Below are 26,284 nucleotides of genomic sequence, written 5' to 3' on the forward strand. Positions count from 1 at the left end.
TTATTCTGTTTAGTAAGGCTGTAAAAACAACCAAAGACGGGAAAGAATAGAGGTGAATAGGTCTGGAGATTCCAAAACTGCTAGACCAAGCTAATGGATAACACATGAAGCCAGAGGAAGAGAGAGGAGGAAGGAGTGGGATGAAACAAGAAAATACAAGGCAGCAGGGCCCACGACCTCCATCATGTGAGGCCGGTGTGGGGTTTCCACAAATCTTGAAGTAGAAGAAAAGAGATGAAAGCGAAAGGCATAGTATTCCACTGTTCTGATAACTTTTTTCTCAGATTAGTTAGATCTGTCCCATCATAAAGGGATTTTGTAGTTAACACAGACTATCCTGTTGCTGGGACCAGCAGCAATCTGCTAGAACCTACAGAGGAATCCAGCATCAGCAGCTACACGTCCCTGCAGCACCCCCACAGGCGAAGTGAAGCATTACATGGATCCTATTGAAATCTATGGACAGGCCTTGTAATGTATGGACTTTCTAGGTCCTCCAGACAAGGAAATGCTCTTTGTAGCCTCCCTCTAAATTGGCTAACCGCCAAGGATTACATTACCATCAGTATGGAGGATATTTTGCAGGCAGATTTGCCTGATTTCTCTGTCCTGCTTGGAAGTGCCGTATGGTTTACAGCGCTACTTGTGTGAACAGAAACAGTTCCTTATTTCAGTAAAACAGGATGATACCACGCTAAAGGGAAATGTCTGTGCTGAGGAATCTATATACCAATAGGTGGAGTATACAAAAGTTGCCCCGCTAAAGGGAAATGTCTGTGCTGAGGAATCTATATACCAATAGGTGGAGTATACAAAAGTTGCCCCTATTAATAGGGGCAACTTTTGTATACTCCACCTATTGGTATATAGATTGCTCAGCACAGACATTTCCCTTTAGCGGGGCAACTTTTGTATACTCCACCTATTGGTATATAGATTCCTCAGCACAGACATTTCCCTTTAGCGCGGTATCATCCTGTTTTACTAATATTGTTTACTTTCATTCACAGCCCTGGCATCTGGCTGTTTTGATACCAGCAGCAAAGGGTATCTTTTCTATTGGTAGCGCTGGTGTTTTCCTTTGTTGTATACACTTAGTTCCTTATTTCAGACGTTTTGCAACACCGGAAAATAGCGCAGCAATGATGCATCAGGGTTAGTCATAAATTGTGGTTTGTAATGTCATAAATCTGATATGGGTAAACCATGCAGAGGAATGCCATCACCCTTAGCTGCACCTCAGTCATGTAAACTCTATTGTCTGCGGACAAACTTCTACAAAAGTCACCAATAACAATATCTCATTTAAAGCTACAGTGCAAGAAAAATAATGTGAAATGGAATTCACAAGCCATAAACACGCATTTAAAGGGGCTGTGCCACATATATAAGTTTTTTCAGCCGTAAGCAATGTAAGCCAATGCAGTCCGTGATATATTTTAGGCGTTGATGAACTATCGTTGATTGGCCCACATTCATCCAATGTGTATTGCTCCGAGATACAGGATTGTCCACTCCTATATTAAGTTGTTTGTTTTTTTAAAGGTTTAGAATGGGTTAAAATTATAAAAGTACTAGTACTTTAATACACCAATTCAAAGATCTTCTTTTCCACGGCTGCCCGTTTCACTAGCGGTCTATACTTCCCGCTGCAGTGCCTCCTGCCTTTACTTCCTACTGGACTATGATAAAGGGACATGTAGCCACTCCATTTGCTGGCCACACCCATTACCTGCTACTGTCAGTGATTGCTTGCAGCAGTCACATATTTCTATGTGCGGACTATGTCGGTGCAGCATAAAGTAGACACCAGTGGCGGACCAATTAGTGTTGAAATAGGAAGGGCGAGGATCGGTGAGTTGATTATTTCTTCTTTATATATTTGAATCCAATATTTGTGGAAGCACTCTCTTCAAATGATAAGATTCTGTCTGCCTGCAGTTGCCACTAGAGGGAGCTAACTGAAGACAGATGTGTACAGCTCACATATTTCTTGGTCTTACAATGTCCACCAGGGTAGTCACTTACTTTTCACAAACTCTTAAAAAGACCATTATATTAGGGGGTTGGCACTAGGGGCACATCAGTTTTTCATGGTAAGAGGGTGCCCCAGGAGAACATGCAACCACGTGAATCTTTTATTTTTTTCTTTTGCTTAAATTCAGCTGATTGAATACCACTATAATTATTATGGCACTATAGCAGTACTCATACAGCACTGTGATTAGGATTAATTTATATCTGTAGCTTCTGTGAAGGGGCTTGGAAGTATCGTAGAAGAGGAATGAGCGGGAGAGGAAGAGGAGTGGTCAGAAAAAGACAGCGGTCATGGTGGAGTGGGGGTACATGAATGGTACTTATGGAAAGACCTACCCAAAAATTTGTGAAGTATACATGTATAGCATTGGAATTAGCAAAATATATGGAAGTGTCATTGTATGGCCACGTTATGGGGGCACCGGAAAGGGGCTTGGAATTCAGCATTGCCTGGTATGATATGTGCAGGAGGGGTGCCAATACAATACAAGGTAAAGATGGCCATATTATATCACATCTGTGGCTCTTCCTGTTCTTTTGGTAACGGTAAGTGCTCACTGTGATTCTGGTATCCAGAAGGTTCAGGATGAACAGCATTATAGTTGTGCAATAGAAAATGGAGTTTGAAACAATCGACGATGATCCCAGTATAGTATCATTGCTCTGGCGGTATTTCATAGCCGCCTTATATCATCAGATTTCCTGTTTTCTTGTGGAGCTATTGGGACAAACACTTCTTCCCATAGATCATCCATCTACTGCTGAAACCCAAGTGTCTCCCCACAACTCGTATTTCAGGCTGCGGTCATTCTGCCTCCTGTAGATCTCATCAGTACCGGGAACTAAAATCTAAAACGGATCTAAAATCTCTCATTTCAGCGCGCACAAAGTCGTCCTTTTCATCGCTCTCCCCGGCGCTCGCATTTTCTCACACACGCTGACCCTGCTGATCACTTCCCATTGTATCCAGTGTAACAATCCTCCTCCTTGTAATTACCATTCACACAATGCGCTACAAATCATCGCCATTTTTTTTTTTTTTTATAAACAATTTCCCGTCCGGGTTCTAAGTAGCAGTTACAGCGCAAAGGAAAAGCTTTAATGACGCTTAATAAGACTTTAATAATTATGGAAATGGCTAAATGCTCTTTTATGGGACATCCATATTGCTTAGCTGCCATTTGCGATCAGTAATTAAAGGAAATGTAAGTAAGTGACTGCTGCATTCTCATGACATGTGTGTATTCCTCCCAGAGATTCGCTTTATATCAGAAGGAAAACGGGGACTTCTCGTCCTAATAGGACCTAGATTTGCTGCGTTCCATGGAAGTCCCGGAGCTGCGGCAGAAATACTTCCACCGAGTCTAATTATCAATCAGTAATTACACACTAGGAATATTCCTGATGGCCTGCATATAGCACTGCCAATCTACATTAACGGCCATAGTCGATTAACATCATATTTCAGCAATCGCTCTCCACTACTGGAACTGAATACATGGCACCAAGGCACCAAAGCAGTCCTACCACCCACTGTGATGTGGAAACATGGAAAGCTGATCATTGGAGCCCCACTCTGCCCTCATTATATTAGTGTATGTGCACACTTGAGGTTTTTTCCGCACGTTGACTATTACGGAAAAGTACCTGAAATCTTGCACACACGCTGCTTACTTTTTCCTTGCAGATTTGTAGCAGATTCACATTTGCACGCCGTCAATTCTTTCACCGATTCTAATGAATGGGTAACGCACCAAAAACACATGCAAAAAACACATGAATTTTACGCAGCGTTTTTCCTGCCAAAACATCAATATTTGCAGCAGAAAAATCTACAGCAAATACTAAACATGTGAGCATACCCTAAGGCCTCTTTCACACTTCTGTCTTTTAGCTCCAGTCGAAATCCGTTGATTTTTGAAAAAACAGGATCAAGCAAATTTTTCTGCTGGATCGTGTTTTTCCCCATAGACTTGTATTAGCGACGGATTGTGACGGATGGCCATTCGTTTCATCATTCGTGCACTGGATCCGTCGGAAAATCGCTGTCCGTCGGGTGGAGAAAATGTTCAGAGGAACGTTTTTTCTGCGCGTCGGAAAATCGCTCAGTGACGGGTCCTGCGCTGCCCGTCACTGGCTACAATGGAAACCTATGGGCGTAGAATCCGTCACTGACTGTCAAAAGCAGGAATCCAGCGACAGGTTCCATCTTTTGAAACTGAGCATGCGTGGAAGAAATTCCAGTCAGGGAAATTCTCTCTCGCTTGCCTATGCAGCATCAATAATAACAAGATATAATGTTATAGAGAACCTGTCACCCCCAAAATCGAAGGTGAGCTAAGCCCACCAGCATCAAGGGCTTATCTACAGCATTCTGGAATGCTGTCATCTGATGTCAGGATGACAGGAGGATGTCATCTGATGAAGATAGAAGGCGCTGGACCGGACCGTGACGCCCATCGGACCCGGTCCGCAGCTGGGACCGCCCCTGGGTGAGTATAATCTAACCTGTTTTTCTCATCTTTTAGGATACATCAGGGGCTTATCTACAGCATTCCAGAATGCTGTAGATAAGCCCCTGATGCTCGTGGGCTTAGCTCACCTTCGATTTTGGGGGTGACAGGTTCCCTTTAAAAATAATTACGGTAAAAAAAAAATCGCAATATTCTCACCTTCCATTACCGATGCTCCCGGCTGCTGGCGTTCCCATGGATGCATTGCGAAATGACCCGATGACATCGTATTCTCGCAAGACCACACGTCATCAGAGGTCATTGCACGCAAGGCGTTACTGGGAACGCCAGCTGCAGGGAGCATCATGAGTATCGGTAACGCCGGAAGGTGAGAATATTGCGATTTTTTTTTTAAATTATTTTTAACCTGGGTTTTGTTGTGCATGCGGTTTTCCGCTGCGAAGACGCATACACAACAGGTGCACATAGCCTCGACGGGTCCGTCAGAAAAACGGGCCCAGAGCACCCGTTTTTTTACAATCTGCACAGGATCCGTCATTTCAACATTTTGACGGCTCCTGTGCAGATTGTAAAAACGGAAGTGTGAAAGAAGCCTAAGGTTGCCGTCACACTAGCAGTATTTGGTCAGTATTTTACATCAGTATTTGTAAGCCAAAACCAGGAGTGGGTGATAAATACAGAAGTGGTGCATATGTTTCTATTATGCATTTCCTCTAATTGTTCCACTCCTGGTTTTGGCTTACAAATACTGAGTTAAAATACTGACCAGATACTGCTAGTGTGACGGCAGCCTAAAGGTACCGTCACACATAGCGACGCTGCAGCGATACCGACAACGATCCGGATCGCTGCAGCGTCGCTGTTTGGTCGCTGGAGAGCTGTCACACAGACAGCTCTCCAGCGACCAACGATCCCGAGGTCCCCGGTAACCAGGGTAAACATCGGGTTACTAAGCGCAGGGCCGCGCTTAGTAACCCGATGTTTACCCTGGTTACCATTCTAAAAGTAAAAAAACAAACGCTACATACTTACCTACCGCTGTCTGTCCTCGGCGCTCTGCTTCTCTGCCCTGTGTGAGCGCCGGGCAGCCGGAAAGCAGAGCGGTGACGTTACTGCTCTGCTTTCCGGCCGCTGTGCTCACAGCCAGACCAGAGAAGCAGAGCGCCGAGGACAGACAGCGGTAGGTAAGTATGTAGCGGTTGTTTTTTTTTTACTTTAACGATGGTAACCAGGGTAAACATCGGGTTACTAAGTGCGGCCCTGCGCTTAGTAACCCGATGTTTACCCTGGTTACCAGTGAAGACATCGCTGAATCGGTGTCACACACGCCGATTCAGCGATGTCTACGGGGAGTCCAGCGACGAAACAAAGTTCTGGACTTTCTTCCCCGACCAGCGACAGCACAGCAGGGGCCTGATCGCTGCTGCCTGTCACACTGGACGATATCGCTAGCGAGGACGCTGCAACGTCACGGATCGCTAGCGATATCGTCTAGTGTGACGGTACCTTAAGGCTATGTGCACACGTCATGATTATTTGCAGAAATTTCCTGAACAAAACCGGACTTTTTCCGCAAGAAATCCGCATACATTTTTTGTGCGTTTTCTGAACTTTTTTGTGCAGATTTTTAGCGTTTTTTCCGGAGCTTCCCAATGCATTAAATAACGTGAAATCCGCAAAAATTCCGCAAAATTAATGAACATGCTGCGTTTTTTTCGCGCACAAAAATTGTGGATTGCATTCTATTAATAGGATGCTTAATGGATGCTTTTTTTCACGTTTTTTGTCGCCTTTTTATAGCAAAAAAAGCGCGAAAAATCAGGAACGTGTGCACACAGCCTTAACGTTCCCCAAAAGTGTGTTTGAAGAGTAGGCAAACAATTAAAATTCTATAAAATTAATAGATTATGTTTGGAGAAAAAAAAGGATTGGTCTCAGCCCCCTGATGGGTGGGTCCCATAGTATCTTCAGAGGTCACCGTCATGCTGCATACAGCCTTGTGAATGATCAGGTCAGGTGAGCTATGCGTGACTGCTTCACGTCATAGGAACGGTCGTTTCCTAATAATTGGCCGGTGTAAACAGACTGGCGATCACCTGATCATTGACTAAGTAGGGTAAAGTGATTATTAGGCTCACTTAAAATAATCATTCTCTGCAGCACATCATTCTCTGTAAACATGTGCTACCGAGAACAATGATAGTCTATATGCACAGAACGATCTATTACCAATTATTCTGTGTGCAAAGGTAGTGTGGTTGGCCCTATTTAAACAAATAAATAGCCAATCGGCTATCATTTAACGCTGCACGTTGGCTCATGGAAACAAAAATTTGTACTGCATCAGACAATATAATCAATTTCTAACCCAAGAATGGACACCAGAAGAAATCTTAAGGTAGTGTGCTTTCAGATACCTCTCAAATGTGGCTTTTGGTTTGGCTTCATATTGTAAGTCATTTGGCAATGCTCTATAAAAGGGTCGATATTGACTTTTAGGGTTGCTTCATCTGATAGGTACTACAGTTCCTATCCATTTCCTCTCTAAAGAGGTTATTTGCATATTTAAATTCCCAGGGTTGCATTGCAAGGCTCCCTACTCCAACTTGGTGGTCTTCACAAGGAAAAACATTGCATTACATTACATCCACGTCAGAAGCCTCTCACCCAGCCAAACCAGTTCTGCTGCTTTGCACCGATGAGGGGTAAACACCGCAAAATATGGATCTGCAAATAGAGTTTTTATTTTGGTTTCTTATCTTAAGTCATGTGGCAAGGCCCTTTACAGGGTTGACACTGACTTTAGGATTCCTACCTCCAAAGGGTGACCCATTCCTCTTCCACTCTGAAAAGGTAATTTACAAATAGCCCATTCACAACATATTTCAGTAATGGTTCTCCACAACTGGATCTGAAAACGACCCCAAAACCGCCAAGACAACTCTGTGGCCCACCGTGATGGAGACGCGTCTTCAGCCCTTTAACAATGCATTATGATCCCAAATATGGAAACTTGATGATCATTGATCTACACTATGCCCTCATACTTATTACATTAAAGTCAGCCGAACATGTTGATATTGGCGAGATAGGTCGATCAACTAATTTGCAAAGCTTCATTTCCCTGTGGTGGCAGTTCAGGAAAACCAATAGCTTGATCTAGAGTTCCTCTGAATATTAGGGCTGAATATTGGGGTCTTAGTAGTACGACACCCTGTGAAGAGCCTTTTTTTATACAGGGCCCATTAATGAAACAGTGTTTAAAAAGCAGACAACCCCTTTAAGAAGTAGCTTGGAAACTACCATTCTGCCTATTGCTGTCCTGTAAACTTGAGTATTTACATTTGTATTGGATACTTGTGACCAAGCATTCCCTATGCTAGAAATAACTCCTCTCCTGCCTAAAGTAGAGGAGAGTTTGCCAATGCCATGCATATACCGATATATAAAGAAGTCTGTTTATTTCATAGCACTGCTGCCTGACAAGGAACGGGTTATATGCCAACCCCTCCTGGGACTTGTTGCGGTAACAACACAAAAAAAGCCACAAGGAAACATGATTTTTCAATTATCACTTGACCAACTTCACACCTAGATATGAAAATGTCTCCAGCAAGCGTCCTCTGAAGTGGGAATCTGAAGGTCAACTAGGTAATTGTTCCTGCATTTGTAACCAAAAGAGACCCATCCTCAACATTTGTGCAAAGAGGCAGAATTATGGACTCATTCTTGGATTTTCTAGCAGAGATCTGCCCACTATGTATATGAGAAGCATATATGTGTGATATCTCCAGTATTCAAGTTTGTGAGTGGTTGAGGTTCTGATTTTATGAAGCTGGTCGGTGTAGACCTGGCACTGGAGTATAGAGAACCCTATGGTAGTTCAAGCAATGACACAATAATGGGCCTCCTATACAACAGGGCTCCATTGGAAAAAGAAAAGGCAACCCAGTTTGGTGATGAATTTGGACACTCTAGGACCTATTTTACTATGGGTTCATTCAGGTATAACCTATACATGATACACACGATGTGACCAGACAGAGGGTGGAGCCGCAGACTATTCTCATGGACAAACATTGGAGCTGGCAATACTAGGTGCTCCGGTGCATGTAAGAGCTACCAAATCCATAGCAGTTCCCATGGATGTCCCTATGACTAATACATGTGTGTTTCTGTGCCAATATTACAGCCACAGGTCTTAGCTCAATTGAGGGTCTACTGACCAAAATGAAAGCCATTATATGGATTTATGTTGCCTCTAGTTCTAGTCATTAGACTCACAGTCTGGTCAGTATTTGCGTCCATAATATGGGCATAAAATTCCACGTGTATTATGGTCTAGTGAAACTGGCATGAAAGTGGAAAACTGCATAATAAAAATATATTCAGTCTAAGGTATATAAAATCTTGATCAAAGGTCCACAAGAGTGGGATGCACCAAATTCATTCAGACACAAACCTCATAATGGATATGCTGCATCCGAGCATCAGAATCAGAAATGTATGACCTGGGATAGACTTCTGCTATAGTTTACGCCACTATCTGACAGAAATTCCTTCTCTACTCCCCTCTCATCTCTTCTTCCCACAACCGCATCAAGACTTCTCCCGTGCTTCCCCCATACTCTGGAACTCTCTACCACAACACATCACACTCTTGCCTACCATAGAAACCTTCAAAAAGAACCTGAAGACCTACCTCTTCCGACAAGCCTACAGCCTGCAGTGATCCTCAACCTACTGAACCACCGTACAACCAGCTCTACCCTCTCCTAGTGTATCTTCACCCATCCACTGCAGACTGTGAGCCCTCGCGGGCAGGGTCCTCCCTCCTTCTGTGCCTGTTAGTGTCTTGTTTTTTGCTCATCTTTAATTTATTTGTCTATATTTGCCCCCTTTTAACATGTAAAGTGCCATGGAATAAATGGCGCTATAAAAATGTATAATAATAATAATAATAATAATTATTATTATTATAAATTATCATGAATCTGGTGGGTCAGTGTTGACCCTTTCCACCCACTAAGCTGCTAAGACTTTTTGGGAAGAATAAAAGCCAAATGTTTGTACTAAATATTGCGGGAAACTTTGCAACTCTTATATTCCAGCTGTCTGGCATAAAACCACGGCAAATATCACCCTTTATGTTTCTCTGGGTACTTTTATGATGATATCTTGAGGGAAAGATCAATCCCGACCCTACCCATAGCTCAACACAGGCACCCAAGCCCCTGTATATTCTTTAGAAGACCAAAATTAATATGTAACCTATCACACTTTATTTTGGTGTCCAGTTGCTAAATAAAAGCTGAAAGAAAAGTATTTTATTTTTGTACAATTTATCTGTAAGAAACTGGGTTGTTTAAGGACAAGACGCTGGTCTTTTTAGGGGACCCTTTTACACATACCGTAAGTCTATTAATGTTCCTTACAATGGGCTCTGCCAACCTGGAAGCTCTATAGAGAGGAGGGTGTCACAGTGAGCAAAGCATATGACCCACTATGGGTTTATTAGGAAAAGGATCTGGTCCATGTCCTGATGTCAGGGTATAAGATAAGACGTATCTGATCTGATGCCTGATCACAGAGCGCGCTCTCTGCATCCTGAAATATTCATGCATTGTCATCTGATCCAAGATCAAGGACACCTTTCAAACCTGATCCCAAGCAATATGGATCAGGGCAGTGGTGAGAGAGTGCAAGTGACGCCGAAGGCTCTTATATCAGGGAGGTGGTATTAGAGGAGATGTATAGTAATAGTGTAATAGCTCCAAAATTAGGGGGTTTACTCAGTCCCCCGACACCCAAACCGGCCCCTCTTCCCAGAAGAAGCTGATTATTCTGCCGCTGATACACAAGCTGTCAGTAGCAAATGTAATCAGGGACAGAACTGAGAATTTATCATCCACCATTGACCTGCCGCCTCAGGATGGGAAAATAGCAGCTAGCTTGTAACCCTTTGTGTCTCGAGCAAAATGCATTGGCATCAAAACAGTTTGGCTTTTTTTTATACAGTAAGCTCTAAAAAGTTAACTAAAAAAATGAATTATAAATTGTAATAGAAAATCAAACTTTCTGATACATGTGGAAATGTGTAGAACAGACAAGGAGGACAGCAACATGGTGACCAAGAATCCGACACTCTCCATAGATATATCAGATTTGGAGCCAGCCTGGGGTCTCCAGACATGGCCCATGTCTGAAGGCCTCAAATGGTCGCAGACAACCTTCATGTTATTTTTAACATCACATTACCGTATTTATGTAAAATCAAAGTGTTCATTTAGATGAGGTCAGGTGCTAATGCTTTGAAATTATCTATTCGCCAGTTTTTATTAATATGGCACCAAGTTATCTATGGTAAAAATACATGAAGAGTAGACAAATGCCACCTAGATGTTGTCCTGATTTGATTTGAAACCCTGGTTCCTGCACTGAAAATAAAGAGCAGTGGCAACTATCAGAATACCAATTTTATGGGTAACCTTTTTGGAGCTGATCATAAACCGAGGAAGACAATCACAAGATCACTGTAGTCATTGGCATAATATAGGTCACAGCGATCAGGTCAATTGGTAAAGTTGATTTTTTTTTAATCTCCCCTCAAGAAAAAAACAAATTAGGCATCTTTTTCTTGGGAATAAAAAAAACAAACAATTATTTTAGGAATGAAATAAATTCTAAATATACTAGTCACAGCAATATATTTATGTGGCTGTGCTTATCCATGATGTAGCATTTTGGCTCCATAAATGCTCCATAAGGGCCTTGAGGACACAAAGACCTCAGAAGGCCAAAAAAATAAATAAAACGATCAATCTTGCAAGCAACTTCCTCAGCACATATAATCCCATAACATTGCAAATCTCCAAGCATGCACTAAGGAGAGGAGGGAGCAGGGAAGTTTAAAATTTAAGGTACATTTATGAGGCCACATTGTTAAAATATACGGCAACACATTTGGAGTAATGGTCTTTGCGAGACTTGAATTTTAATCAAAGCCAGAAGATTTGCACTTTGTGATATGACGGCCTGTGGAGGAGGAAAAACTCCTTGCAGCTATCTATTTCGCACACCCCCAACTCGCAAATGTCCTGGGAGCAGGCCCCCTGAGCAGAACAGGTAAATCAATCAAATGGGGAGTCATTCAGATCTATCTCTTATAACAACAGAGCCATCTGTGTCCATGTGACACCCTGAGATCTTGTCTAATCACACAATGTGTCCATTAAAACAGCTGGGATATTGTTAAAAAACGCCATCTAAAATAATCTAGTAGAAAAGATATACGACACATGCACCAAAACATAAAATAAAAACATCATCAAAAACATTAAAAAATTCACCAAAACATAACAAGAAAACAAAAAGTTTTATATATATATATATATATATATATATATAATATTTTAATACTTTGGCTTCTGGCTATTAATTTTAAAACAAATATCTGGAAAAAAAATACAGCTAGATAGAGAACGCAGTTTAACAAATTATTACCAATACTCTTACACTTAAATAAAAGGAAAAACAGAAAATAAAAGGCATCTTATAAAAAAAAAAACACAGTACCAATTTAGGCCATGGTGTGTTTTTTTAGAATTATTCTTATTTTGGAAACTAAAGTATTGTTATTTTAAAAATTGATGTCCTATCTAATTTGCATGGATTTCTGTGACATACGTCACATGCATAAATGTAAGACTTCTATAGAAGGCAGAAAAACATAAAACGCGCGCCCTGTTCTCACATGCTAATAAAGCGCACACATTCATGAGGCCCTGCCGCCTTTAACTGTACCTGTAAATTATTTAGTACTCTAGTGAAGGAAATCTAATGAAACCAATACAGTGTAACATGCAAACACTGGGTCTCGTTTTTTTCTACTCTACTGGTTTATGAGGTTGCATTGCTCCATACATAAGTTTATCGTAAAAACGGAAAAATATGTATACGGAAATGTGTAATGTGGTTTATAACAAAAGCAGAAAATCACATAGATATTGTATTTAGGTGTATATTAAAACTGGAATACAAATGTAATATTTTGTAGTGAACACTTACTCGTACCACCACAAAAACACAAATGGCGCCATATTAATTGGCATAAAGTGTACTTGCTATATATGCTCTTTTGAAGGGCTTGGCTGCATGAGCATTATAGTATAATCAGTCTACCACTAAAGGTTGTATTTCGAACTTTATTATAGTCTTTGGCTAGCCCAAAAGACCAAGTGGATCACTGGATCAAGCTTGGGTAGAATCAACATTCTTCCATAGACTCTACTTATATTCATACAATGTACCGCGGATCAGGGCCGGCTCCAGGTTTTTGAGGGCCCCGGGCGAAAGAGTCTCAGTGGGCCCCCCCTTTAACACATACCCCGATTCATGATCGCATATAAACACAGCCATGTAGTATATAACACTGCCCACGTAGTATATAGCAGCCCATGTAGTATATAGCAGCCCACGTAGCATATAGCAGCCCATGTAGTATATAGCAGCCCACATAGTATATAGCAGCGCAGCCTACGTAGTATATAGCAGCGCCACTCACTCAGGCACTGGTAGGACTAGGAGCTCCTCCTGAATCTGCCTCATAACTTCAGCAGCAAGGCAGCCAGCCAGGGACGGAGATCAGAGCACAGAACGTGCTCTCTCCGCCCACAAACAATGTCACACTGGCTGCCTTCTCTTAACCCCTATGTGTGCCTGCCTGGCTGCACTGACTGAGTGAGAAGATGCTTGTGTCAGAGCTGGCACATAGGGGTTAAGAGAACGCAGCCAGCAGTGACTTTGTGGGCGGAGAGAGCATGTTATCTCCTGCTCTGCTCTCCCAGCTGTATCTATGACAGCATGAGTGGGCCCCCCTCTCTCCCCAGGGCCCCGGCATTTGCCCAGGTGCGCAGGGTGCTGACGCCGGCCCTGCCGCGGATCATGAGCAGGAAAAAAAAGTGCCCATAAATTCCACTAAAAGCTGTCTGTATATTCTAGACCTAAGCAACAGAGCAGAAATTAAAGGGGTATTCCCATCTCCAAGATCCTATCTCAATATGTAGTAATTATAGTAATATTAGCAAATACTTCCAAATATAAATGTAGTGTAGTTCTTTTGATTCGCTATTTCACTTACCCAATGTGGAGGGCACCCATATAGTGACCGTTAGCTGCTAGTGGTCATAACTATGGATACTTAAGCTACTGCAATGCCCTGCACATGGGGTAAGCAACATAGCGAATCAAAAGAACTGCACTAATTTGCTAATATTATTATTATTATTACACCTACTATATATAGGGATTGGGTATTGGAAATGTGAATACTGCTTTAATTTCCCTCATATGCGCCCTCCTGAGCACTGCCCATCTGTCTGGTGCCAATTCTCTCATGGCCTGAATTTCAATAGTAATTACATTACAAACATCAAATGTACAGTCTTTATTATTCCTAGAAACCCCTTAGGCTTAAAATGAAAAAACGGACCCAAAGTATGTATGTATAATGAGGAACATATAACCAAAAAATCTTACCATGTCAAGAAACAATAGTGCAGACATGTACATTGGATTGTGATTCAGTAATATGGAATGAATCGTAGCAATACTCACTTGCTGGAGAGGGTGTGCTATATCCACTGAGAGGGAGCTGGTGTTGTACTCCAGGCAAAGCTCCTGGAGGGGACACACCACCAAGCATGTGAGGAAAGAAGAAGGCATAGTGTGGAACAGGGTATCCATTCATGTGACCAGGCCCAGACGGCGGGCAGGGAGAATCGTTACTAGTCATTGCCAGGTGCCCAGCCTACCAGACTGGTTCAAACCTTTCGAATTTCCATCTGTGATTGTCCCAAAGAGGGGATACACCCCCCAAAAATAAGTAGAAAGGTGCAGTAGATCCAAGGCTCAAAGTTGAGATCCAACAATAGATTATCAGACTTGCAGGCTTAGTGGCCAAAAATCCTGGTGAAGATGATAAAGAGTTCTGCAGGCGCTGAGCATCCCATGGACCAGGAGAGGAGAAATCAGACTTATTGATGATGTGGTAGGTACTTGACACCGCAGGAATCACTACAAGACAAAATCACAAAAACGTTGGAACTAAGAGAAGTATTGTGACTAAAAGAAACAGACATGGAGCACTTCCAAAAGGTAAATAAAATATTACATCTCCATTCAGCCTAGATCTTAGTCATACCAAGAAAAACACCAGACACGAGATTCTTCTCTGGCCCTCATCCCTACTTCCATTTCCATAATTTTCTTTTCCTGGAATCTTCTCCAATGAATCACTAGGACCTCACTGGTCTTCAATCACCATCTCAATCTGCTTACATCAACCCATGTCTTCCACCATTAGCCAAAGGTGTACTACTACTACTCTGCAATACAAAACCTCAATATTTTGATATCACGTAGACCGACTCCTTGAACATGCTCCTGTCCCTCAGCTTCACCACTTTATTTACCATCCTTCTTTTTCGGTTGCATCTACTGATGCCCCATCTTTGATGAATAATGCCATCCTCTAACCCCACCTATTGCCTTCTCCAGCATCCCCCACTCCATTTCTTCACCATCATGCTTTCTCTTCGCTTCCCCAGTATGTATCACTCAGGGACAGATGCCTGCAGTGTGGGACGCAGTGGATCCATCACGCTGATTACATGCTGGCTGGGAAGGGGGATTTGGGAGAATTTTTTTTTATTCTTGGATTCGAGGGTCGTAAATCTCAACTCGGCGTGAGAAAAGACCCGTCCTTACAGTTCAATTACACCAAGCTAATGAGCCACCCAAGAAAAATGGGGCTATCGAAGATCTGTACAGGAGTCAGAACAAGAGAAAGGCAGGGAGGGGGGAGAGATGCTCTGCAAAGCCAAGACAAATCAAGAGATTGTCAGAAGAAACATTCATGAAGAAAGAACAGGACAGACAGTCGGATGAAGATGCTGAGGACAAAAAGAGAAGGACAGAAAACAAAATGAGAAAAAGACAACAAAGAATAGTACAAAGCTTTAGGGAAGGCAGGTTGAAAGACACTAGGAACAAAAGAGACAGACCCTCACTGAAATATAGAAAAAATACACAAATATGAACATAATCCGGTGGACACAGAAAAGACAGCACACGGTGACAGACATGTACAGTGGCTCACAGCTAAAAACACATACAGAGCAGAGGAGGGAGAGGATAAGAGGCATGAACTGTACTCCTTATATGTGCTTCTAGAAATTTGCCAGTCACAGGATAGACAGCAAGAGACACACACAGTGGCTAGAGACACACAGAGCAAAGGACTGAGAGGATAGACAGTAAAAGACATGTACAGTGGCTGGAGACACACAGAGCAGAGGAGTGAGAGGAAAGACAGTAAGAGACACACACAGTGGCTAGAGACACACAGAGCAAAGGAGTGAGAGGAAAGACAGTAAGAGACACACACAGTGGCTAGAGACACACAGAGCAAAGGACTGAGAGGATAGACAGTAAAAGACATGTACAGTGGCTGGAGACACACAGAGCAGAGGAGTGAGAGGAAAGACAGTAAGAGACACACACAGTGGCTAGAGACACACAGAGCAAAGGAGTGAGAGGAAAGACAGTAAGAGACACACACAGTGGCTAAAGACACACAGAGCAGAGGAATGAGAGGATAGACAGTAAGAGACACACACAGTGGCTAGAGACACACAGAGCAGAGGAGTGAGAGGATAGACAGTAAGAGACACACAGTGGCTAGAGACACACAGAGCAGAGGAGTGAGAGGATAGACAGTAAGAGACATGCTAGAGACACACAGAGCAGAGGAGTGAGAGGATAGACCGTAAGAGACATGCTAGAGACACACAGAGCGTAAGAGACACACACAGTGGCTAGAGACACACAGAGCAGAGGAGTGAGAGGATAGACAGTAAGAGACACACATAGTGGCTAGAGACACACAGAGCAGAGGAGTGAGAGGATAGACAGTAAGAGACATGCTAGAGACACACAGAGCAGAGGAGTGGGAGGAAAGACAGTAAGAGACACACAGTGGCTAGAGACACACAGAGCAGAAGAGTGAGAGGATAGACAGTAAGAGAAATGCTACAGACACAGAGCAGAGGAGTGAGAGGATAGACAGTAAGAGACATCCTAGAGACACACAGAGCAGAGGAGTGTGAGGAAAGACAGTAAGAGACACACAGTGGCTAGAGACACACAGAGCAGAGGAGTGAGAGGAAAGACAGTAAGAGACACACACAGTGGCTAGAGACACACAGAGCAGAGGAGTCAGAGGATAGATAGTAAGAGACATGCTAGAGACACAGAGCAGAGGATTGAGAGGATAGACAGTTAGAGACATGCTAGAGACTCACAGAGCAGAGGAGTGAGAGGATAGACAGTTAGAGACATGCTAGAGACTCACAGAGCAGAGGAGTGAGAGGAAAGACAGTAAGAGACACACAGTGGCTAGAGACACACATAGCACAGGAGTGAGAGGATAGACAGTAAGAGACATGCTAGAGACACACACAGCAGAGGAGTGAGGATAGACAGTAAGAGACATGCTAGAGACACACAGAGCAAGAGGAGTGAGAGGAAAGACAGTAAGAGACACACACAGTGGCTAGAGACACACATAGCAGAGGAGTGAGAGGATAGACAGTAGGAGACATGCTAGAGACACACAGAGCAGAGGAGTGAGAGGAAAGACAGCAAGAGACACACACAGTGGCTAGAGACACACAGAGCAGAGGAGTGAGAGGATAGACAGTAAGAGACATGCTAGATACACAGAGCAGAGGAGTGAGAGGATAGACAGTAAGAGACATGCTAGAGACTCACAGAGCAGAGGAGTGAGAGGATAGACAGTAAGAGACACACACAGTGGCTAGAGACACACAGAGCAGAGGAGTGAGAGGATAGACAGTAAGAGACATGCTAGAGACACAGAGCAGAGGAGTGAGAGGAAAGACAGCAAGAGACACACACAGTGGCTAGAGACACACAGAGCAGAGGAGGGAGAGGATAGACAGCAAGAGACATGCTAGAGACACAAGGCAGAGGAGTGAGAGGATAGACAGACAAGAGACAATGCCCATGACTTGAGACACACATAGAGAGCAGAGGACCGAGAGAACATTTAGGCTAAATGCACACGTTGCAGATTAGGCTTAGGAATTTCTGGTGCGGATTCTGCCTCTCCTGGCAGAAAACGCACCTGCGGATTTGTCGCATTTTTTGTGCGGTAACGCAGCATTTTTGTGCGTTTTTCTGCGGATTTGCTGCGTTTTTTACCCCTGCGGTTTTCTATAATGGAATGGGTACAAAAACGCTGCAGATTCACAAAAAAGAACTGACATGCTACTTCTTTTAAACCTCAGCGTTTCCGCAGTGGATTTTCCGCAAAGTGTGCACAGCTTTTTTTACATTGTACTGTTAGGCTGTGTGCACACGTTGCGTTTTTTTTCGCGTTTTTCCCGATAAAAACGCTATAAAACTGCAAAAAAAACCGCATACAATAAGCATCCCATCATTTAGAATGAATTCCGTATGTTTTGTGCACATGATGCGTTTTTTTCCGCAAAAAAAACGCATTGCAGTAAAAACCGCAGCATGTTCATTAATTTTGCGTTTTTTTTTTGCGGATTTCCCACTACAAAATGCATTGGGAAGTGTCCGGAAAAAACCGCGGCAAAAACGCATGCGGTTTTCTTGCAGATTTCTTGCAGAAAATGTCCGTATTTTCTGCGAGAAATCCTGAACGTGTGCACATAGTCTAAATCATTTGCAGGATCTGCAGCGTTTCTGCACCTCAAAAAACGCTGCGGATCCGCACAGAATCCGCAACGTGTGCACATAGCCTAAGAGATACGCACGGTGGTTAGAAACACACATAGAAAGTAGAGGACTGAGAGGGTAGACATGCACAGTGACTAGAGACACAGTGAGCAGACGAGTGAACGGATAGACGGTAAGAGACATGTACAGTGGAAAGAGACATACAAACAAAGCAGAGGAATGAGAGGATAGACAGAGACATGCTAGAGACACGTATACTGAGAAGAGAGAGGATAGACTGTAAGAAATGCACGGTGGCAGATAGCTAGAGAGACACACAGATAGGAGAGATGTAGGATACACAACACAGAGGATAGACTACGAGACATCACAGTGGAGCACAACTGGAGATATACAAAGCAGAGAAAAGTCACAAATACACAGCAGAGAATGGATACGGACAATTATGGTGGTTGAGGATCATATCTGGGGACATATTTACACAAAGGAAAGACAGTCAGAAACACAAATGAACACCCACACATCCTGACACATGCTCAGATCAGGGGATAGACAGACAGGCATATTAGAGATGGCGCGAAGAAATAAGCATGTGAAATAAAGCCAAAACAAATAATACACACATACAAGGCGCAGGACAGGCAAAGAATGAGATACAAAAACACACCCACATGCAGGAAGGCCAACAGAGAAGTACATAAAGGATAATCAAATAGATACACACAGAGTACAAACCCAACAAACGCCAGAGATTCAGACAATCCGATCCAACTATTAATAAATGGTCAGAACATCTATATCTGTTTATTAAAAAGAACAAAAGAAACAACTGGTTCCTAGCTTAGGGTCTGCTGCAATGGTGAGAACATCACTTGATCACTACAACCATGGAGTTTAACAACTGTTGGCACAGGCATTACCACACAAGGCAATGCATACGTCAAACGTCATGGTCCATGGGAAAATCTTTCCTACTGTAACAAAGCATCTTTGTACGATCAGTTACCACAAATTTAATTTTTTTCTTTATTAATTATATAATCGTTTCAACTGGCAAAACCAGAAAATGACAATGTCTCCGTCCAAGTCAACCGTTTGGATCACACATGCTACCTACAAGTCAGGCAAAGTCCTGCTTCCATAATCTTATGTCAATATCGAAAAAATACATATGAGACATTTACTCATGGCCACTGGAAAAAAAAGATCTATTTGCAAGGAACACTCATAATACGTCAGTGCCGAGGAATGGAAGAAGGCAGAAGGTCTGTTCCTAGGGATTCTTGAGATTTCATGCAAATGTCCCGCTGATAATTTTAATTATTTCATATGCAAAATCAATCAACCAACCAAGTGATTAAAAAACCTTCACTCTCATTTACTCAGGATGATTACCATTACGAATGCTTATTGTCCTGTTATGGTCCGCATTGGGCCAATAATGACTCTGCATGAATGGGCCTTAAGAGACCGACAGATATGAGACGTTGATCAATAAGGAGGATTAGCTCTGGAAATACCAGACCAATCAAACGAAAGCAAGACACTTTTTCAGTAAATTAAAGCCCTGCACAACACAATGTGGAAATGTATTATTAGCTGCCATGAAGTTGGCCACTTCTCCAGGCAAGGAAGTGGTTAAATCCCATCCAGATAACCTTGTTGATCACAATCTGTATAGGAAGCCTCCTCCTATCAGCAGCTTATTTATGCACCGTACATGGCTTATAATAAGTGAAAAACTTGTAAAGTCCTCCGAACCCACTGATTTAAGCTGTTGACAACTCAATGTGTATAAGGCCTTGATAACAGTCCCCTATTGTGGAAAAGGATAGCTCATATAGGAAGGGTCTATCAAATTACTTACAGTATTTCCCCTTGCCCATTGAAGTAAATACGCATGCTTGTCCCATCGGAAAAACTTGCAGCAAAAATGCTTCTAGAACTGTACCCAAGTGTCAGCAGCAAAAACCCTGCGTTAGAACACATCCTCAAGCTGATCAAACACAAAGGATGGCTCTTGACTGAACATTAAACAACCCCTTGTAGCTTGGCCCCAATATGGCTTCATCGAGAACTCGTTTTTAACTGGGATAGCAGAGAAAACAGCTTTTTTCCCATGAAAAAATAAAGGATTGAACGCTGAAATACCAACTGCATCATTCTTCTTTTACTCAACATCATCTTTCAAGATCGAGTCCGTAGGCACCTATATGTCAGATGGTCAGCTGGTTCCACCTTAATGGTTTGGCCAACTTTCATCCAATGTGTATGGGGGCCTTAACACGCTATTTTTGACCTTCATGAACAGGCAATGATACTTTAATTTTACTGGCCTTGGTATGAGATTTTATTTACAATGGATCAGCAGTATATTCCCAAAGTTTCTGTTGAGATTACCAGACTAAAAACCCAGCTGTATGCATTTACTCAATAACAAGTGTCAGCTGTCACACGTAGATTTCTGTTGTAAATAAATATATATACAGTCATGGCCAAAAGTGTTCGCACCCTTGAAATTGTTCTAGAAAATGAAGTATGTCTCCCAGAAAATGATTGTAATTACACAAGCTTTGTTATACACGTGTTTATTTCCTCTGTGTACATTGGGACAACACAAAAACAAACTGAGAAGAAAAAGCAAATTGGACATCATTTCACACAAAAACCCAATAATGGGCCTGACAAAAATTGTTGGCACCTATCCCAAATTGTGGGTAATTAACTTAGTTTCAAGCATGTGCTGCTCATTCAAACTCACCTGTGGCAAGTAACAGGTGTGGGCAATATGATAATCACACCTGAAACCAGATAAAAAGGGGAAAAGTTGACTCAGTTTTTACATTACGTGTCACACTAACCATGGAGAATAGAAAGAGGAGAAGTGAACTGTCTGACTTGAAAACCAAAATTGTTGAAAAATATCAACAATCTCAAAATTACAAGTCCATCTACAGAGATCTTCATTTTCCATTGTCCAAGGTGCACAACATAGTCAAGAAGTTTACAACACATGGCACTGCAGCTAATCTCCCTAGACGTGAATGGCAGAGAAAAATTGATGAAAGTTGCAACGCAGGATAGTCCAAATGGTGGCTAAGCAGACCCAATCAAGCCCCAGAGAAATTCAAGCTGTCCTCCAGGCCCAGGGTGCATCAGTGTCAGCACGAACTATCCGTCAACATTTGAATGAAATGAAACGCTATGACAAGAGACCAAGGAGGACCCCACTGCTAACACAGAGATATAAAAAAGCTAGACTGCAGTTTGCCAAAATGCATGCAAGTGAAATTTTTCTGGGAAGGTGCCTTGTGGACAGATGAGACCAAGATGGAGCTTTTTTTGGTAACGCACATGATTCTATTGTTTACCGAAAACGGAATGAGACATTCAAAGAAAAAAAAAAAACAGTACCTGCAGTCAAATATGGTAGATGTTCAGAGATGTTTTGGGCTTGTTTGGCTTCCCTCCTGGGACTGTGAGCCTTGACTATATGCAAGGCATCATGAAATCTGAAGATTACCAAAGGATTTTGGGTCGCAATGTAGTGCCCAGTGTCAGAAAGCTGAATTTATGTCTTAGGTCATTGGGCTTCCAGCAGGACAATGACTTCAAACATACTTCGGCTGGAGTCACACACAACGTATAAAAATACGGTCCATTTTTTACAGACCAAATACGCAGAAATGTTCCCTGAACAGTGATCCGTATGTCATCCGTAGGCAAGGTGTGGCTGCGTGTTATGCGCATGTAAACCTCTGTATGGCATCTGTATGCTTGCAAAATGGACATGGAATAGATCCATGGGCTCAAATATTCGTGAAAACATATATACAGTCTATATATATATATATATATATATATATATATATATATATATATATATACACTAGATTGTGGCCCGATTCTAACGCATCGGGTATTCTAGAATATGCATGTCCCCGTAGTATATGGACAATGATGATTCCAGAATTCGCGGCAGACTGTGCCCGTCGCTGATTGGTCGAGGCAAGCTTTATGACATCATCGTTGCCATGGCAACCATTATGACATCTACGTCGATACTGTGCCCGTCGCTGATTGGTCGAGGCGAATTCGCGGCAGACTGTGCCCGTCACTAATTGGTCGAGGCAACCTTTATGACATCATCGTCGCCATGTTGTGCCCGTCGCTGATTGGTCGAGGCCTGGCGGCCTCGACCAATCAGAGACGCGGGATTTCCAGGACAGACAGAAAGACAGACAGACAGACAGACGGAAAAACCCTTAGGCAGTTATATATATACTAGATTGTGGCCCGATTCTAACGCATCGGGTATTCTAGAATATGCATGTCCCCGTAGTATATGGACAATGATGATTCCAGAATTCGCGGCAGACTGTGCCCGTCGCTGATTGGTCGAGGCAACCTTTATGACATCATCGTCGCCATGGCAACCATTATGACATCTACGTCGATACTGTGCCCGTCGCTCAATCAGAAACGTGAGATGTCTACGTCCTTTATGACATCATCGTCGCTGTGCCCGTTGCTGATTGGTCGAGGCCTGGCGGCCTCGACCAATCAGAGAGCCGGGATTTCCAGGACAGACAGACAGACAGAAAGACAGACAGACAGACAGAAAGACAGACAGATGGAAAAACCCTTAGGCAATTATATATATAGATATATATAAAATCAGTGAGACACACACATATATGTATTTAATACAGAGCTAGATAGCAAAAGCCGGCAATTGAATTACCGACTTTGCTGGTATCTCTTTATCAAACCCGACAGGATATGAGACATGGCTTACATATAGTAAACCATTTCATATCCCGCATTTTTTTACATATTCCTCACTAATAATGTAATAAGTGTCTGTGTGCAAAATTTGGGAGCTCTAGGTGTTAAAATAAAGGGTTAAATCACGGAAAAAACTGGCGTGGGCTCCCGCGCAATTTTCCCCGCCAGAGTGGGAAAGCCAGTGACTGAGGGCAGATATTAATAGCCTAGAGAGGGACCATGGTTATTGCCCCCCCCCCCAAACCCCCCGGCTAAAAACATCTGCCCCCAGCCACCCCAGAAAAGGCGCATCTGTAACATGCACCTATTTTGGCACTTAGCCACTCTCTTCCCACTCCCGAGTAGCGGTGGGATATGGGGTAATAAAGGATTAATGTCACCTTGCTAATGTAAGGTGACATTAAGCCTGGTTAATAATGGAGAGATGTCAATAAGACACCTATCCATTATTAATCCAATAGTAATAAAGGGTTAAAAAAACACACACATTATGAATAAAGTATTTTAATGAAATAAATACACATGAGGTTTTAATATCTTTATTGTACTCTCAATCCAACTGACGACCCTCGTCAACTGAAATAAAGGGAAAATAAAAAAGAAATAATATCCCATACCTGTCTGTACAGTCATGTCCCACAACGTAAATCCATCTGAAGGGGTTAAATAATTTTACAACCAGGAGCCTGCTAATGCAGCTGCCCCTGGCTGTAAAAACTGGGGAATGCAGGGAATGCAGACTTGCGGTGATGCGCCCCCTGGTGGCATAAACTCATATGAACTCTAGCGTGGGAATTTTTCTGAATATTTTCTCACGCTAGAGTTCATATGAGTTTCTGCCACCAGGGGGCGCAGCACCGCAAGTCAACGAAGCTGCATTCCATTCATTCCCCAGTTTTTACAGCCAGGGGCAGCACAGCCCCTTGAGAAAGCCCACTGGAAACGCGCGTCGGGGCTGCTTGGTCTGACTACTTCTAAGGACTGATTTGGGTGAGATTGTCTTTTCAGTGCTAGATTCATATTATATATATATTTTGGGTACTTATGGTGTCACAGCCGTGATGGCAATACATTTTTTATCCTAATTAAACCCATAGTAATTAGATTCATCTTATTTTTCTAGCATTGTGATAGTGCTGCTATATGGATACATCTATAGTATAATATTGCATCATGGAGTGTATTATGGTCTCTGTATTCCCGGTCCGCATACATTTGTATTAGTGTCAGACTTTTGTCTTTGCTCTTCACTGCAATTACTGTTGTCCAATTTTTATAGCATTTCTTGAATTTGATTATTTATAAATAATTAATACAATATCAATATATTTTATATGGGTATTTTTGTACTCCTTGTGTTTTTTTGTATGTAGCTACTGAACCTGTTCTACGCTTGGGTGGCGATCATTTTTATTGGGACATTTATACAGTGTCTTGAATGAAATAGCCCCGAAGGTTGCGGTAAGCGCACGTGTTGACTCCGGCGCCAATTTATTAAAGTAATGTACTACAATGTCAACATAGCAGTGCGCACGGTGGCCATAGGGATAATGGCAATGGCTGGCGCGTGTGCACTGCTATGTTGACATTGTAGTACAATTTTTCAGTAAAATGGTGCCGCAGTCAGCACCTTCACATCCCACGGTATCAGTCGCCATTTTGTTGAAGACAATGTATCTGCGAATTTGCATACACAGTGTCTTCAATAAAATGGTGCAGTAGTGTAGAATGCGCACGTGCTGACTCTGGCACCATACTGTGCAGACATCACCCATCCCGGCTTTTGACAGAAGGACGCATCCACCGTTATATATAAGTGAACAGGCGTAACCTTCATGAAGCCGTGTCTCTACTTTATGCTTTTATCTTTGCATAGGTTTCACTACCAAAATTGTCTTGCCGTACTGAAAAAACCCAATTGGTTATGTGGCAAGTGGGAAAAAAAACAAAAACTAATGACATTAACAGACACCGACATATTGGTCAAAGATTTAGCCACAAAAGCAAAAGAATAAGGGGCTGATCCAAGGAAGGAGGATGGCTCGGATACAGAATATGTGTGTGGAAAAAAAACACACAAACGCAGCAGGAAGAGAAGCATGTAAGTGTAAGAGACAAGAAACTGGAGCAGACGTAAAGTGACCAGGCCGCCACTTTCACACACAATGCCAGGCTGTGCTTGTCCTAAAATGGCCTTGCAAGACACATTTTAATAGGTTCTGCATGAAAGCCGAGTCTGGAAACACAACCCCAATCCTCAACTGCTGGCATCGAGCCAGACTTTCCCAGAACACAGCCGTTTAAAGGGATACCAAACTATTTTTTTCAGGACCACTAAATATACAAAGCCAATTGCAAAAAGTGGTGTTGACTTGTATGAACTACAGAAATGCTGATCCTGGGGAGCGGATTATTATTTGTTTCTCACCTGGATTGTGTCTTTAAAGACGTTGGGCAAAAAAACACAAGGAAAATACACACGTATAAGCTATTGTGAAGTGTTTCATGCCAGAATTGTGTTTACAGTCTAGGACTTTCCCCAGAGATGACAGACACCTTTTTGGAATGTATAATGTAAAATCTGATGAGCATTTTACCAAGGAAACTAGTCGTACGAAAGGGCAGCTAATAAGGAGAGCTCCGAATATCCGTCATATAAAGGATTGGACAGAGACGGAAGAGGCCCCTGTGCAAGAACAATATATCGGCCCTTAGCAGTGCAATAGCTGGTTGTGGCCTCCTTAGCTCTTGGCTGCACAATGGTATGTCCGCCCTTGGGCACATATTTCAGGAACTTCTAAGAACTGGAGTGATGTGAGAAATGTGATGGTGTTAGGGTGACGCAAACTTTTTTCTACGCCTATGCCTCATTCAGATGGGTTTTTTTTTTGTTTTTCTTTTAGTATAAGAAAATAAGGACCATTTTTCATAAGAGCATGGAAAAAAGGTCTACTTTTGTTTCTCAAAAAAGAGCACTACTTTTATCGATTGAGGCTGACCAGCAATAGCAGTCACAGCCTAATTTACGAGAAAACCAGATTGCCCATAAACGTTTGGATTTTTTCTAAAAAAGCAACAAACACTTTGGCCCCGATTTATCAAGACTAGAGTTAACAGAGCCGGTCTTGATGAAGGGGTGCATTGGTGTTAGATACTCCTGGTTTACTAAGAGGTGCACAACTCTTAATGAGTCAGGA

At 42.5% G+C, this 26,284-nt stretch overlaps 1 protein-coding gene across 4 annotated transcripts in view; it reads right to left on the reverse strand.

Moving 5' to 3' along the window:
• RARA (retinoic acid receptor alpha) overlaps positions 1-26,284 on the reverse strand; it is a 157,714-nt gene that overhangs the window by 91,287 nt on the left and 40,143 nt on the right. For all 4 annotated transcript variants that reach the window (XM_069751619.1, XM_069751618.1, XM_069751621.1 and 1 more), the window contains exon 2: positions 14,127-14,585. In XM_069751619.1, the coding sequence (XP_069607720.1) occupies positions 14,127-14,304 (178 nt within the window). In that variant the 5' untranslated portion in view covers positions 14,305-14,585. The remainder of the gene's footprint in view (positions 1-14,126; positions 14,586-26,284) is intronic.

Source organism: Ranitomeya imitator, chromosome 2 (assembly GCF_032444005.1).
Source record: "Ranitomeya imitator isolate aRanImi1 chromosome 2, aRanImi1.pri, whole genome shotgun sequence".
NCBI lineage: Eukaryota > Metazoa > Chordata > Amphibia > Anura > Dendrobatidae > Ranitomeya > Ranitomeya imitator.